The sequence below is a fragment of the Pavona decussata genome, unplaced genomic scaffold (genome assembly GCF_977016875.1).
Source record: "Pavona decussata unplaced genomic scaffold, jaPavDecu1.1 SCAFFOLD_47, whole genome shotgun sequence".
In the NCBI taxonomy this organism is placed as follows: Eukaryota; Metazoa; Cnidaria; class Anthozoa; order Scleractinia; family Agariciidae; genus Pavona; species Pavona decussata.
Window position 1 is genome coordinate 2,033,617 of NW_028145469.1, and position 15,829 is coordinate 2,049,445.

General features: G+C 40.6%; 4 protein-coding genes, 1 long non-coding RNA gene and 1 pseudogene across 5 annotated transcripts in view; 5 read left to right on the forward strand and 1 right to left on the reverse strand.

The window, feature by feature from the left end:
• Positions 1-15,829, forward strand: part of LOC146482240 (BTB/POZ domain-containing protein 6-like) — a 56,186-nt gene that overhangs the window by 30,757 nt on the left and 9,600 nt on the right. The window lies entirely within an intron of this gene.
• The window catches only part of LOC146482242 (BTB/POZ domain-containing protein 6-A-like), a 33,197-nt gene that overhangs the window by 7,829 nt on the left and 9,539 nt on the right, over positions 1-15,829 (forward strand). The gene's annotated exons all lie outside the window — the stretch shown is intronic.
• Positions 2,630-3,034, forward strand: LOC146482243 (uncharacterized). Its single transcript, XR_014864160.1, has 2 exons — positions 2,630-2,758; positions 2,860-3,034. It is a non-coding gene; the product is annotated as an uncharacterized LOC146482243 (long non-coding RNA).
• Positions 6,329-7,267, forward strand: LOC146482244 (uncharacterized). Its single transcript, XM_085107372.1, has one exon. It carries the CDS (start codon positions 6,329-6,331, stop codon positions 7,265-7,267), a length of 939 nt encoding a protein of 312 aa, XP_084963498.1.
• LOC146482245 (uncharacterized) lies at positions 9,114-9,772 on the reverse strand (annotated as a pseudogene).
• The window catches only part of LOC146482246 (BTB/POZ domain-containing protein 6-like), a 75,602-nt gene continuing 71,847 nt past the window's right edge, over positions 12,075-15,829 (forward strand). The window contains exon 1 of the mRNA XM_085107529.1: positions 12,075-13,405. Coding sequence (XP_084963655.1) covers positions 12,139-13,405 — 1,267 coding nt within the window. The 5' untranslated portion in view covers positions 12,075-12,138. The remainder of the gene's footprint in view (positions 13,406-15,829) is intronic.

Consider the following 15,829-nt stretch of genomic DNA (forward strand, 5'->3'; position numbering starts at 1 on the left):
AAAGGCAAGCGAACAATGGAACCACTTGTTGAACATTGACCTTTCCGAACTTGATGGTAGTGATGTGAAAGTTCTTATTGGGTCTGACATGGCCCACTTACTGATTCACCTGGAAGTTCGCCAAGGGCAACGGGATGAGCCCATTGCTGTAAAAACCCCCTTAGGGTGGACCCTGTTTGGAAATGTGGACAATGGACACTGTGACACAGTCAATGCCAACTTCCTTGTAACTGATCAAGAAACTCAACTGCAGAAGCAAATTGAGCGATTTTGGGAGATAGACTCCTGTGCTACCAAGCAAGCCCCCTCTGATTCTGGCATGTCAGCTGAAGACAGAAGAGCTCTGTCAATATTAGAAAGCAGTACAGTGAAGGAAGAAGGCCACTACAAAACAGCATCGTTGTGGAAAGGCGAGCCAAATTTGCCAAACAATCGCGCTATGGCTGTTTCACGTCTCCATTCTACTGAAAGGAAACTTAAGAAGAATCCAGAGCTGGCAAGGAAGTACCAGGATGTGATAAACAGTTATATCAGTAAAGGACATGCTAAGAAATTGACAACTGAAGAGTCAAAGGGAATGACCTCAAAGACATGGTACCTCCCACACCATGCGGTACTAAACCCCAACAAACCTGGGAAGGTTCGTGTCGTTTTTGATGCAGCCTCAAAGTATGACAGAGTTTGCCTGAATGACAAGCTTCTCACTGGTCCTGACTTACTCAATAATTTGGTAGGAATCCTGATGCGATTTAGAAGTGGAAAGATCGGCATTATGGCGGATGTGGAACAAATGTTCCATCAAGTCGGAGTTTGTGAAGAAGACAGAGACTCGTTACGTTTTCTGTGGAGAGATTTAGATGAAACTAGACTTCCAGATGAGTACCAAATGACAGTACATGTGTTTGGTGCTGTTGACTCACCCTGTTGTGCCAACTATGCACTACAAAGGACTGCCCTTGATCAGTCAGAGAAGTTTAGTAAGGATGCAGCTCATGCCGTTCTGCGTAACTTTTACATGGATGATCTTTTATCCTCGAAACCAAATTCTGATGGTGCTACCAACTTAGCGAAGCAGCTAATTGAACTCCTAGCAACAGGAGGATTCAGACTCACAAAGTGGATGTCGAACAGTCGAGAGGTCCTGGCAGCGATCCCATCCTCTGAAGTGGCATGTAACACTGTTGACCTTGATTGTAATGAGCTGCCACAAGAAGGAGCCCTTGGTGTCAAGTGGTACACAGAACAAGATTTCCTGTGTTTGCAACCAGTGAAGAGTGGCTTTCCTGACACTAAGAGGGGAATATTGAGCGCGGCGAGTAGCGTATTTGATCCCCTTGGTTTTGCTGCACCATATGTGATTAAGGCAAAGCTGATCATACAGGAGTTGTGGAGGCGTCAAATAGACTGGGATGAAGAGCTACCTTATGAAATTCTTCAGGGCTGGCAAAGGTGGAAGGATGGTTTGAAGTCATCTCAGATTAGTGCAGTTCCCAGGTGGTATGGATTCCACCGTGATGAATGCCAAGATGTGCAACTACACGTGTTCTGTGACGCTTCGGAGATTGCCTATGGAGCCGTAGCCTATTTCCGAACGATTAGTTGTGGACGTGTAAATGTGAGTTTCAGAATGAGTAAGACAAGACTAGCTCCGATCAAGACCTTGACTATACCACGCCTGGAACTGCAAGCTGCAGTGATAGCAGTCAGATTGAAGTCGAAGATATTGGAAGAAATCGACTTTGAAGTTGATGATATGTACCTCTGGAGTGACTCAGAGATTGTCGCCCACTACATTAGGAACACTCATAGGAGATTCAGCGTTTATGTGTCACACAGAGTTGCTGAAATTACTTCTAACTCTGACGTTAGGAAGTGGCACCATGTGCCAGGTTTGATAAATGTGGCAGATGACTGCACAAGAGGGATCGAAATGTGTGATTTGACTCCTGAGTGTCGGTGGATCAATGGTCCCAAATTCCTCATGCTCACTGAAGATCAGTGGCCAAGAAGCGAAAGGGCTCCAGAATTTGATGACAGCAAAGTGGAAGTAAAGGCTTCAGTCCTAACAACGTCAGCTACCCCCAGTGTGAGCATGGTCACATGGGAGAGGTTCTCTTCCTGGAGGAAGCTGGTGCGCGTGTATGCTTGGTGGATGAGGTACAAGTTCAAGTTAAAGTGTAAAGTGAAGAAGAAATGTCCAGACTCAGAGCGACAGGGGAAGACGTTGTGTGCCGATGATCTTAAAGAGGCCTCCCTAGCCTTATGTCAGTTAGCACAGATTGAGTCGTTCAAAGAAGACTATGAAGATCTTCAAGCCAACAGAGCACTACCCCACAACAGTTCATTACTTCCGCTGCAGCCCATTTTCCTAGGCGGAGTTATCAGAGTCGGAGGTCGTCTCAACAAAGCATCTATACAAAGGAGGACAAACCACATAGCCCACAATGCATCGCTTCCAACTATATTATCAAATTGTCGATGTCACATGATCTCCTCATTTCAAAATGGACTCGATGGAGGAACAAGCGCGGCAAGGGCCAATGTTCGGAAATCAAAGATGTTATATTCGTATTTCGTCGATACCGAGTATAGTTCCGTACTCACAGTGTTTAGTTTACCTTGTGAGTTTACGTGTGAGTTTCCCTGGATCTCTTTTGGAGCGGCGAATGATTGTGTTGTTTACCGCAGCTGAGCACGCGTTTGCTTGATACAGCCTGATAAAGTGAAAATCTGGCTAAAATCTAGTTTGGAATTCCAGGTAAGAATCATTGAAAGTCATAAAAAGTGTACTGTCTGCTTAGAAAATCTAATAAATAGTTAACGTGTTGCTTTACCGATTGTTGTTGTTACGATTTGCAGATTCATCCAGATGAGGTCGAAGACGATCGACGAAGAAATTACACTCTTTTCTTTTTGTATAAGAGTATTGTTTTTCCGGCCCAGGCTGAATATTCTTATTTTTCTGCCGATGTTAGGCTGAATATATTCTTGTGAATATTCTTAGATTATAGCGTGTGACATTTCCGTTTTAGAATGTATTGGGGTATCAAATGAATGTACAAGTGTACTAATACCTGTAGCGTTCGTCAAACTGTCATTAGCATTGAAAATTTCGCTAGTGTAGTTTTTTTTATCGTTTTATTGGTTAGTTTTGCCGTTTAGAGAAATGAAGAATTTTATAGTTTAGTTAAAAACATATAATTGTGAACATTGTATTTACAAATCTTTAACACAAAAAATATATTTTCAAAATTTCAGCCTTGGGTTTATTCTTAAAATATTCTTCAAATTTTGCAAATTTCAGCCTCGATATTCTTATGAAACAGATTCTTACAAAAAAAGAGTATGCTCAAGCATTTGGGATTTCAATGTGGATGATGTAATGGATTAAAAACGGGGACTCTTAAGGGCGATTTTCACGGTACGACTTTGTCGCATGCGACAAGCTTACGACTGGCCTACAAAACGAATTGTTTTCATGTAAATCAAACCTACAACTTGCTTACGACTGTCATGTACATCACAAAAATGTCCTAGGATTTTAAAACATGTTTTCAAATCCTACGACAATCGAAGTTATGGGCAATGTTGAATGACGAGAGTTGTGTTTGACTTTTTGCACGGCGAGAGCAGCGCGCGCTCTAGAAATCGCATGCGACAGTCGTAAGCAAAAGCTGTACTGTCTAAATCAGCATTTACTAATATAATGAAGCTTTTTGACAATATTAATTAAGTGCCATTACATTTTGTTCCAGTTCTATTCAGTTCGGCTATAATTCAGCAACATTCAGTGCAATCGTTTTAATAGTTTTATGATACAGATTTTTAAACCTATAATTTATATAAGCTTTTAAAACCGAAAGCCATTCGGATAACTGCAAATAATGTCAACACTATGTTGGACAGCTCTGGGTCCTCTGGGACCCAAAAATTTATTGCTGGCTGCCTTAGTGTTTGCCACCTTCTAGAGAACTTAGTTACCAACTTTATCAAAAAAAATCTAGCTGGGTACAACCATTTTCTGTTTAAGAGAGGTGTCCACCTTTAGAGTTCACTGTAATATTTATTTCCATAACAATCAATTCAGTTATGTGGAGTGTTTATCAGTTTGCCTCATGTTGTCTTTTCAGTTTTGTCCATATAACAAAAATGGCAAAAACTGTGGTTTGTGATATTCAGGTAACTAATTCCCCATTTGCTTTGTTTGGTTAAGAAAAAAAAATGCTCCCATGCTTTAACATTATCATCATCTTGAATTCTGTTTGATTGCATTGTTTGCATTTGGTATAGATCCCATTTTGGTCTTACATTTTCAAATGAGAATCATGTATTTTTTTTGTGATTTTTTATATTCCATGATTTTGATTTATCATGTGTAATGGGACATGAGGTGTTGACAACTGAGATGTTTACCAACCTCATGACAGTGGCCATATTTCCACTTTTCGTTGCTTTTGGATTAAAACCAAAACAAAGTGTACAAAGCATGTCTGAATCAGGTTACATCTTACCTGGGAAGGGTAACTGCATTATGAAACAAAGTGAAAATGTGTTACATCATGTATGCAGTGATAATTTCCTTGTTTGGCATTTATGTTACTCTTAATCCCCACATCATCAAGAGACGGTTTTCATTCCAGTAACTTATTCATGTTTGTTACATTAGCAAGCTCCCACTAATAGTGTAACTCCATTGTTAGGTATAAACCTTGTACAACCAAGTCTTTGTAATCAGTCACTTCAGTGCAAATAGTGGTATCAAGTGTAAGAACTTGGATTTCCAAATCCAACTAGATCACAAGTACATACTAGAACTGATGTATGTGTTGTGATTTTATTTATCTTTTTTGATTAATTTCTTATTTGAATTTTCCTAGATACTATTTAACAACAAAAACTTGTTAAAGTAGGTTACCACAATTTGACAAAAATTGTTAAAAAAACTGTAAAAAAAGAAAAACTCAAATCAGAAAGAGATAAAGCCACAACATCTACACAGTTAGCATGGGAAAAAAAATCAGGGGGGTTGGGGCAAGGTAGTTTCCAAGACAATTACTGACAGATGATATGCCTGTGGTAAGCAGGGAGGTGGGTCCTTCCAACTACGAAGATGGAACTTTCTTTCCTCTGATTCATTCACAGCCCATGGAGACATAAACGGTGATTATGTGTATCATTGCCATCTCAAATTCAGATCTTGCATCAAATGAAGAAAATGCCTCTTCAGAGCAGCATTCATTCAGAGTCCAATTAAAAAAATGGTAAATCTGTGTTCATCCTTTAGGAAAATTCCCTGCAATGTGGAGTAAGTGATTAACAAAATGACAAAAAAAAAATAGCACTCCAGATATGTATCTGCACTTGCTGTTAGAAGAATTGTGATTATTTAATGATTGACAAAATAAATATGGCAGTCACTCAAATAAGTGTTGCCCCTAAAATAATAACTAGGGGCACTGAAGAAGTGCAGCACTAAACAATCGGAATATTATAAGCACTCTCTTTAGCACAGGGCCTCTCACTAACAAGATTTTTCGTTTTTCTATTTAACAATTAGATTATGAGCTCGAGATTTCTATCGCGTCATAGCTGATGAGGGCGCAGCCCGAATCAGCTATCACGCATAGAAATCGAGAGCGAATGATCTAATTGTTTTAGTATAAATTTACTAGTCGGTCAAAACTAAACAAGTAAATTATCTATTTCCTCATCGCAGACACTTCGAAAACGCGACGAAGCGGCCGCCATTTTGCTATTCCTATTATCTATGGGCCAAAAGATTTCGAAAACAACGTTCACTTACCACGACTGTTCGGGGTCATTCAGCCATCACGCAATTTGCAATGAAAATGAGGTCCGAAATATTGAACTAAAAGAAGGACAAAAAGATTGTTTTTTGAGCTAGAGACAGAATTTTTTATGGGAATAATACAATAAAGATTCACAGAAAGCGAGAAAACTAACCTTTACGCAGTTTGATCACTGTCAATTCGGCGATTGAAAAAGCTCGTTGGAAGCACTTCTCGACCGACTGAAGCAATGAGACGGGTGAAATTTTAGGCGCAAAGCATCATGGGGCGCTTGGTTTCTCCTCCTTTCCTCTATACCATTTGAGGCAAAGCACCAAGTGATTCTTTCCCCCGCACATCCAATTTCAAAACTTCTGGTTCAAGATCTTCATGAGAAACATCTGCATGCTGGGAGAGAACATACTCTGGCCCTTGTGCGTCAGCAGTTCTGGATTCCCCAAGGAAAATCCCTTACTAGGAAGATCATCAATGATTGCCTGTACTGTAGGAGAAGGAGAACTGAGCCCAAAGTGCCTGTGATGGCAGACTTACCCAGAGAAAGACTTGCGCTTTTTGAACCTCCGTTTACAAATACCGGAGTGGACTATTTCGGTCCCATGAGCGTTAAGAGAGGGCGAAGCACCGAGAAAAGATGGGGTTGCATCTTTACATGTCTTACCACCCGTGCAGTCCATTTGGAGCTAGCAGGAGACTTAAGTACTGATTCGTTTATCATGGCATTGAGGAGATTTCGAAGCCGCAGAGGCAATCCCAAGACGATGCGTTCCGACAATGGAACTAATTTTGTTGGGGCTAAGAGAGAACTAGAGGAAGCATTGAAGTCGTTAAGTCAGAAAAGCATTGCTGGTGAGCTAGCCCACCAAGGGATCACCTGGTTCTTTAATCCACCATCGTCCCCTCATATGGGAGGAATCTTTGAGTCACTGGTAAAGCAAGTCAAAAGAGCCATGAAGACTGTCATTAATGACCAGGTTATGCCAGAGGAGACACTCCATACAGTTCTTGTTGAAACTGAGGCTGTACTAAATAGCCGCCCGTTAACTTCAGTCAGGGATGACTTGAACAACTATGAAGCATTGACACCAAACCACTTTCTGATTGGAAGAGCATCTCCTAACAACCCTCCAGGTCAATTTGAGGAGCGAGAAGTTAACAGTCGCAAGCGGTGGAGAATGGCGCAAGCCCTAGCCGATATGCTGTGGCGTCGGTGGCGGAAGGAGTATTTACCTAGCCTGACCAACCGTTCCAAGTGGCATAAAGAACAGAGAAATTTACAAGAAGGGGATCTTATCCTCCTGAAGAATGATGATGCGCCTCGCTCGCATTGGCCTCTCGGACGGATTCTCAAGACTTTCCCAGGGAGTGATGGCAGAGTGCGTATGGCAGAAGTGAAGACTCCAAATGGAATCTTGATGCGCCCAGCTGCTAAGCTGTGCTTATTGGAAGCGTCTACTTGACTAAATGAACAGTAAAGGACCTTATGAAGACTGTAAACACTTAAGACATCCTTTTGTCTAGAGCCTGCTCGTTGTCGTTATTTTAAACCTAGGAACTGTTGTTAATGGTCATTCGTTTCGGTCCGTAAACTCACTGGGGGGGAGGATGGAGCGGCCACTTGCGGTTGCAGCCTCGCTCCAGGCCTCTTAAGTTTTAGGTTTCCCAGTAGGTATCGCGCGCGTTGTTTTTAACCACGAGGTCGAAAAATAAACATGTCGTGTTAAATCGTGTTTTGTAAGTTTTATTTGGTCCAACCACTTATCTAAGGAGTGAGCAGTATATTTTTTCTGATTTGTGACTTTTCCGTTATAATCTACGATTAAACCTGTATTTCTGCTTGTCCAAATAGGAAAAAAAAAGATTTGAAGACCAGGGTCCCAGTATAGTCGATATGATAGTGGTTCATCAAAAACTGTTCTTTTTCCTTGCGGTCCACATAATTAGTTGCGGACATCATATCATGTAGGATTTCCTTCATAATTTTTTGAACAGTCGCCCCTTTGGCGCCTTGGATTTTTTAGATTCCATCACAACCAAGACCTTACATATAATCAAAACCAAGAGAGAAAGAATAAAATGATACAAAAGTTTAAAGGTTGCTATCGAGCGCCCTTTGCATGTGGGTATAGCAGTTAGTTAAGTAACCAACAATATTAATTTACGGGGGAACTGGGGTAAGGAGCCGGCTGCATATACTTTTATGGCTCTCTGAAGCTCCAAAGAAACGAAATTTCTCGAACGCCGTTTTACATTGGACTAAGAGGAAGATCCTTTACTTCCCTAAATCAAGGACTACTTAAATTATAAAGTTAGACGTCAAGCAATTTGTAATTTATCAAATTACTAGTAAAGTAATTTGTAGAGTTACGTTCATTAAGCACGGCTAACTTATAAAATAGAAAAGAGTTGAAACAATATTATTCGGGTGTGCGATTTAACACTGTCTATAAAAAACTGGATCATTGTATAATGCAATTCAAGGGATTTGATTGGCGTAGCGTTCATCGTACAAGAGCCATCATACCATTACCGAGAAATGTCGACCATAAATTGTATTCTGGTTATTCTTGCACAGCGAAATCAGCAAGATCTAGCAATATTTCTTGATTGTTCAATGTTCAGTTTGCATTTTCTGTTGGTGTCCCACGACAATTGGGAGAGATAAGGCTTGTTACACGGTATTTCAAAATTTAAAATTTGAGTCGACTTTGTTTTCCTCGTTTCCATTCTGGGTGTAAAAATAAACAAAAGTTTTAGGACCTGAAAACAACGAGGAAAGTTGCATTTGAAATAATTATTTGTATTTATTACCTCTTACTAACCGAGTTCGAGGTCCATACTGTAAGTTACAGACAAGATTTTTTTTCCTGTTGATTAATGACCCAACCGCCAAGCGCGCGGGCCATGATCATAAATCAACGCGGAGTAGGGATGGCACAGTGGTGAAAGCACTCCGCTCCCACTAATATGCCCCAGGTTCGATTCCAGGTCTCGGCGTCATATGTGGGTTGAGTTTGTTGTTGGTTTTCATCCTTGCTCCGATTGCTCTATTGTTTGCTCTATATTTGCGCGTTTCAAAGCAATGCGGCCCGCATTGCGGCCCGAGAAAGCATAACTTAACAAGTTCTCTTGGTATCCAAAAACAAAAAAAAATTGGGGGTAACCATAAATTTTTGCTGAAGCAAAGGCATATAAAAAGCTAGGAAAGATTTATTGCTGCTCGACGTTTTGGGGTCATCGTAACTCCATTATCAAGAGACTAGTTAAATAGCATGCAAGTAAGGAAAGGTACAAGATAAGCATAAATTACAATAAACGGCCTAAACAAACACCTTGGCGCGAATCCGTTTGCACGCTCAGTGTCGGTTTACGCATGCGAATGTATAGCATTTCTTTAACGAGGCAACCAAATTTGCCGCTACATTTCGCGATGATGTGAAATTGCTCGATGAAGCGTTCAGGCATTTTACAATTGTGTTGGAGGTTGTTATGTTTGTAAGTCGAAGGTGACTTTCTAATGTACTCTGCTACGCGCTCGTGTAAGTGACCACGTGTATAACCCACATACCCTGCAGCACACAGGTTACATTTAAATTCATACACGATACATTGTTGGTTGACTATAGGGGGCTTAATTTTGTGTGCTTAAGTTGTTGCTCGAGCTTACAAACACTAGTTGGTCAGTCACGTTCAACTTCGAACTTAGATTGTTCAGTTGTTGTTTAACATAATTAGCTGAAGACTGGTCCTTGAAGGCTAACACTACTCTCACAGTCTCCGATGGTACATCTGGTGATGGGCAGGACTCTTGAGATGAAATTCTTCTCTCAACGAACCGCTTGATTGTAGTTTCAGTGGCTTTGGGTATTTCTAATTATGAAAAACCCTTCTTAGGCAGTCACATTCCTCGGAGAAGAATGAGCACATGACCAGTTAGAAGATAATCGATAAGCGCGATCCACCATGGTGTTAAGTACAAGCGCAGGCTGCGCTTGTACTTAATGTCAATGTGACGTGACTCTGGAAATGCAGAAGGAGACCCGTGTTGGTCCTTTTAATGAAGACCTTGCTCTCAATTTCTTTGGTGCACGGTTAAGCAGTTTAGTTCCTAGAAAGGGAAGGGATCCTTCCCTAGTTCGACTTCCATGGTAAACTTAAGGGAGTGATGGGTAGAGTTAAGGGTGTCTAGAAACTGGCCAGCGATCGTCCTATCAGGCATTACCGTCAGGGTGTCCTCGACGTACCCTTACACCCCCCCCCCCCCCCCCCACACACACACACACACACACACACACACACACACACACAACCCCCTCGGTAATATAATTTAGATGCTTTCCCAGATTGCGCTCGCGCTTACAAACTTAGATTGCGGGAGTTCGATCGAAGCGTACGACTCTCAAATATCTCACGAGAAAATAGGGGACTGTGAACATTGTAGCATCGCGGAGACTATTTTACATTTGCAGCCACAGCTATCACATGGATAGTGTGGAGCTGGGACTGATGCAAAGCCGCATTTCAATTTGAACGGGACATCTCAGTCTTGAAATAGTTTGAAAGTCCTGCTTTTGCCTGCATAATCAACCTCTACCTAGGATTGAAACGCTTATTAACCGGGTCTATGGAAGTGAATATTGGACGTGACATAACAGGACTGGACTACTCAGGATGGAAATTGGAATGAAATTTTAATGTAAAAGAGTGGCCTTCCAGTTTTTAAGTAAATCAAGGGGTAAACGGATTTAAACGTTCCTCATATTTTATGATAGAAGGACAGAAAGTAACACAAATGTTTCTTTAACCAATAAATATTTCAATGCACTTAATCAGGGAAATCAATGTAGAGAAAGATTTTAAAATGCCAAATATAAAATATAAACCTTGGGCTTACATCATAAAAGAAACAAGCAAAACCTGATGTCTAGCAGTCCTACGCGTTTTCAAACTAATTCAGGGCTGACGTATTCTGTAGAAATTGAACGATCTTAAACGGCGTATGCTACGTATATGTTATCCTTACTTTGGGGTTTTCTTGTGTTTTCTCGTGATAAGCTAAACAAATAAATAATGATTGGTCCAGCGGGGTGAAAATCCCAGAGGTTAGCGAGACAACACGGAATCCAAATCGTATAAGAATCTTTAATGATTAATATTCGATCTGGATTTGAATCACCAAATAGATACGATGATTAAAGACGAAACCAGTTATTATAAAGCTGAAGTAAACATACACACAGTTGCGTAACATACGCTGGCAATAATCCTTGCTTTAAACCGAATAAATGAAACTACGAAGCTTAGAATACCAAATACAAAGATCAAACAAACTTACTTCATGAAAGGATTCCATGTTAACATAAACAGATCACGTCCAAAACTAAAACTTGTAAACCGAAAATGCTCCGAATAGCAGCAATTGCCGGTTTTCACTGTCACGCCATTGCCGTGTGCGTGAAAAAAAAATTGAAACCATTCCATGAATGCAGTCAAGAAATTGACATGTTATAGATGATAAGTAAATAAGAAACCTGTCCACGTGTCAGGACTGTGCGGCATTCCGTACTCGAGTTATTTGACAACATGTTTCACACAAATTTATAGAGCTTAGTATAGAGAAAAGACATGTTGGTGTCCCTCTGAGGGACACAAACATGGCGGCCGGAAATACGGAAAAACATCTGGAGTTAACTTTTGCCAGAAAAGAGGTTTGTTTTCCCTTGTGAATTTACGAATGTTAAGATAAATATTTGTCCTCAAACTTAAATTGTTTAGAATGCTGAAAATCACCCGAAGAGGCATTTTTAAGATACGGAAAGGCTCTGTTACGGCCGTCCTCTTGATGTCACGCACGATGAAAACTCAGAAATTGAACTGTTCTATTTTCAAAAGGAAGTACGACATCGAGCTAAGAAATTGTGAAAAGAAATATTTTTAGCTAATCTTTCCTAGAATGAAGGTAAAAATTTTGTAGGCCTCCCAGTTTTGAATTGTAGAATTTGGTGACGTCACGTGAAAACCAAGAATACGTATACTATTAAAATCTAATCCGATCCGACCTATTGAAATTGCCACTTTTTGCAATTTAGTTTTGCTTGTTTTTAAGAATATATTCTGTTAAAGTACTAGTTTCGAACTAGTTGGTTTCCTTTCATCAGTTTGCTAAATTGTACCGACTGACTGGGACAAGAACATGAGACTGCGATCAGTATTACAATGCATACGTGACATATAATTATAACTGACCGTGACTGTCTCCTTGAAATCGAAGGCTAGTATCTATTATTAGCGAAGGAAAAAAGAAACGTTCGAACGCAGAGTCGTTTCAATCATGTCTGTTGGTGCAGTCCAAAAAGATTTTTGGCAATCAACAGCCAGAAGTACTATCCGAGAAAGATGCAAGTCCATATTTAACCAAGACCTCTTGAGCGATGTGAAGTTTGTCGTGCGAGACTCCAAGGGCGGAAGTGAAAGTAAACATATTCCAGCTCACAAGTTTGTGTTGGGGATCAGTAGTCCAGTGTTTTATGCCATGTTTTACGGTGAACTGGCGGAGACAAAAGATTCCGTCGTGATCTCTGATTGTGAGTACGAGAGCCTGTTGGAGTTGTTTCGTTTCATTTACAGCGATGAGGCGAACTTGACACCGGACAATGTGATGCAGTTGATGTATTTGGCGAAGAAATACATGCAGCCTTCTTTGGCCAACAAATGTGCCACTTACCTGCAAGAGAACTTGGACGCGTCAAACGCGTTCACCGTTTTGCCAGCTGCACAGAAATACGAAGAGAAAGATCTGTTGGATCAGTGCTGGAAATTGATCGAGGAAGAAACGGAGGAAGCATTGAAATCGGATGAATTCGTGACAATCGAGAGGTCAGTACTGGAGGAAATAGTTGAGAAAGATTCTTTGACTATCAAGGAAGTGGAATTGTTCAAAGCTGTCGATCGCTGGGCTGGAAAGGAATGTGAAAAGCAAGGCCTTGTAGCAGAAGGATCTGTGAAAAGAAGGATCCTTGGAGAACGGATCGTGAAGGGAATTCGTTTTCCTGTGATGGAACAAAAAGAGTTTGTCAGTGTTGTCCTAAAGTGTGACATACTTAGTAAGAAAGAGGTATACGATTTGGTGAGGTATTTTAATTGTGTGCTGGATACTTCAGTGGGTTTTTGTGAGACCAAAAGAGCTGAGTCGTTTGAGAAAATTAGTAGGTTTGGCCATCTTGCTACCGGGTGGCGTTATAGTAGCGGCTGGAGAGAGCATTTAGGTCTTACTGTAGACAAAAACATTAAGCTACATGCAATTCGTCTTTTTGGTAGCGACAGCAGTGAATATTCGGTGAAGCTAAATGTGTACAGTTACGAGCGTTCCGTTTCTGTCGCAACTAAGACCGGTTCGTTTTTGGCGAAGCCCATGCAGTGTGCAGCAGGAGATTATCAAGGCTTTGAAATTGAGTTTGAACCTTCAATTGCGCTAGAAGCGAATACCCTGTACCATTTTGGCGCTTTAATAACTGGTCCGCCTTCCTGGTATGGTCAGGGTGGCGTGTCCTCTGTAGAATCCTCTGGGGTGAAATTTTTATTCTGGAACATTGAAGGAAGTGGAGAAACCACGTTTTTGACGGGGCAATTTGCTGAATTTGTCTTCGCACTTGACGCTGAAATTTTTATTTAAAGGTTATTTGGTAGCTACAATACTTGCCCTGCTATTGCCTATCAACCCCGACGCAAATTGTTGCTTTATTATTTCAACTATGGCATGGTTCATTGCATAAATCATTTCTTGAAATGACATCAGCGCACCTATTTGATATGTACTTTTCAATTGTTAAAACTTGCTGAAGTAATTTTTAAGGAAGGCTTACAAGTTTGTTTTTGTTTTTTTTTTTGTATTTACTTAACTTATTGTATTTACTATTTTACTTACTCTTTGCACTAGGTTGAACTGTAATTTTAATATCATGATTAAGTGATTTGGTAACTACAATACTCTCCCTGCTATTGTTGATAACAAACTTCGTTTATTTTCTGGACTCGAATGCTTGAACATCATTTATTATTGATCACCGCTGAAGCACTTTGTTGCTTTATAACTTCAAATGTAGCATGGTTCATTGCATAAATCATTTCTTGAAATGACATCAGTGCATGTATTTTCTATGTAGCTTTGATAGAGACTTTTCAATTGTTGAAATTTGCTGAAGTTATTTTTAAGAAGCGTTTACAAGTATGGTTATTTGTATGTACCTACTGTTTTTACTTACCTATTCAGAAGGATAGAATAAAGGAAATAATTCTAGAGAAATGATTATTGATGATTTTCTTCTATTATCGTGCTCCTGGGGAGCATTCTGATTGAGCTGAGGCAACGTTAGTTTGTGATAATGTCGTCTGAAATGCCGGTTTGTGACTGGCTTAACTCTCATGTGCGCATGGCGGCACAGGATTTAAATGGGTTCGGCACTAACAGATCAAACTTTTACATCTGTGAATGAACATGCCTTGGGAGAGTGTGAAAACTACCGAAGGGAGCATGAGTGGGCAGAGGGGAGGAGGCGGAAAAACTCAACTAACCCTGATTAGGGCTCCCCTCGGTAGTTAAGGCACTCTCTAGGGACCGCGGAGGGGGAGGGGTTGGGGAGGCTTTAGCCCCCTCCCCCCCCCTCCCCTTCGCCCCACATGCACACACACTTTTTGTATGTTTCGAAAAATAACGATATCCATCACCTACAGAAACAACTTACCTTACTTATTATTAAGTAAGTTAAGGAGTTCTCCGACAAGCTCTTGTTACGCTGATGACACTCAGCTGTACGTGAGTTTCAGGCCTAATGATGCTAGCTAACGCCCAGGATGAGGCCATTCCCGCAATGGAGGATTGCATTGAAGATATTAGGAACTGGCTTATTGAAGTACGGCTGTTACTGAACGATAATAAAACCGGTGTGCGACAAATGCAGACTGCAGACTTGCAGACTTGCAGACCTGCAGACTTGCAGACCTGCAGACTTGCAGACTTGCAGAATTGCAGACCTGCAGACTTGCAGACCTGCAGACTTGCAGACTTGATGAACTCAACATACTGGCTTTTCTCAATTCATTTTAAAAATAATATTGTGTATCCTCCGCCATTCCACATCATGTGCTGTCCGCTTGGTACGCTTTAAGGCTACTTGGCTACTTTCCTTGTCCTTCAGGACAACCGTGAAGACTTGCCGACCTGCATACTTCCGGATTTTTGCGACTTTGGAATTTAACGAGAATTATATGCTAGTGTTGTTGATTCCATGGAGTGATGCTGATTCACTAGCTCGCGGCATTTAGTACAATCGAGTGATATAATCCCCTGTGGAGGCATGTGTTGTTTACGAAATTTTAAGAGCTAAAATCTCGCGCAGGAATTTTTAAATTCAAACTAACTTTGGCATGGCGACCACTTGAGCAACACGTCTACATAATTTTTTTGCTATTCTAACTTTGAACTCGGATATCTTGATAACCAATCAAAATATCGGAAAAGCCTTATTAATGTCTTTTGAATGACGCTGTGCAGCTAGTTCGTTCTTGCGAGGCGTTCGATACCCGATAAATTCAATGCAACAGGCCTCGTTCGTTGGAGTGGGTTTACCCGATCCTGATATTTTAGAAAATTAAAAAAATCACTAAAATTGTATTTTTGTCAGAAACTACCCCTTATTATGCTGTTTGCTATATAGTTTGACAACGTTTTCTCAAAACTGGCGCACGTACGAATTTTATTCCTGAAGGACAACCGTGAAAGTAGCCAAGTATCAAAGCGTACCAAGCGGACAGCGCATGATTTTTTTTTAATTTATTGAGTGCACAAACAAATTACAACACGCTTGTTAAGAAATACTACTTGTTGAGGTTGATACTTATACTATTTACAATACAGTGCCAAAAAAAAAAAAATACGAAACTACTTACAATGCGATATTACTAACAAAACGAAACGATACCTACGTTACTAAGAACAATACTAACACTACGATACAATACAGTTA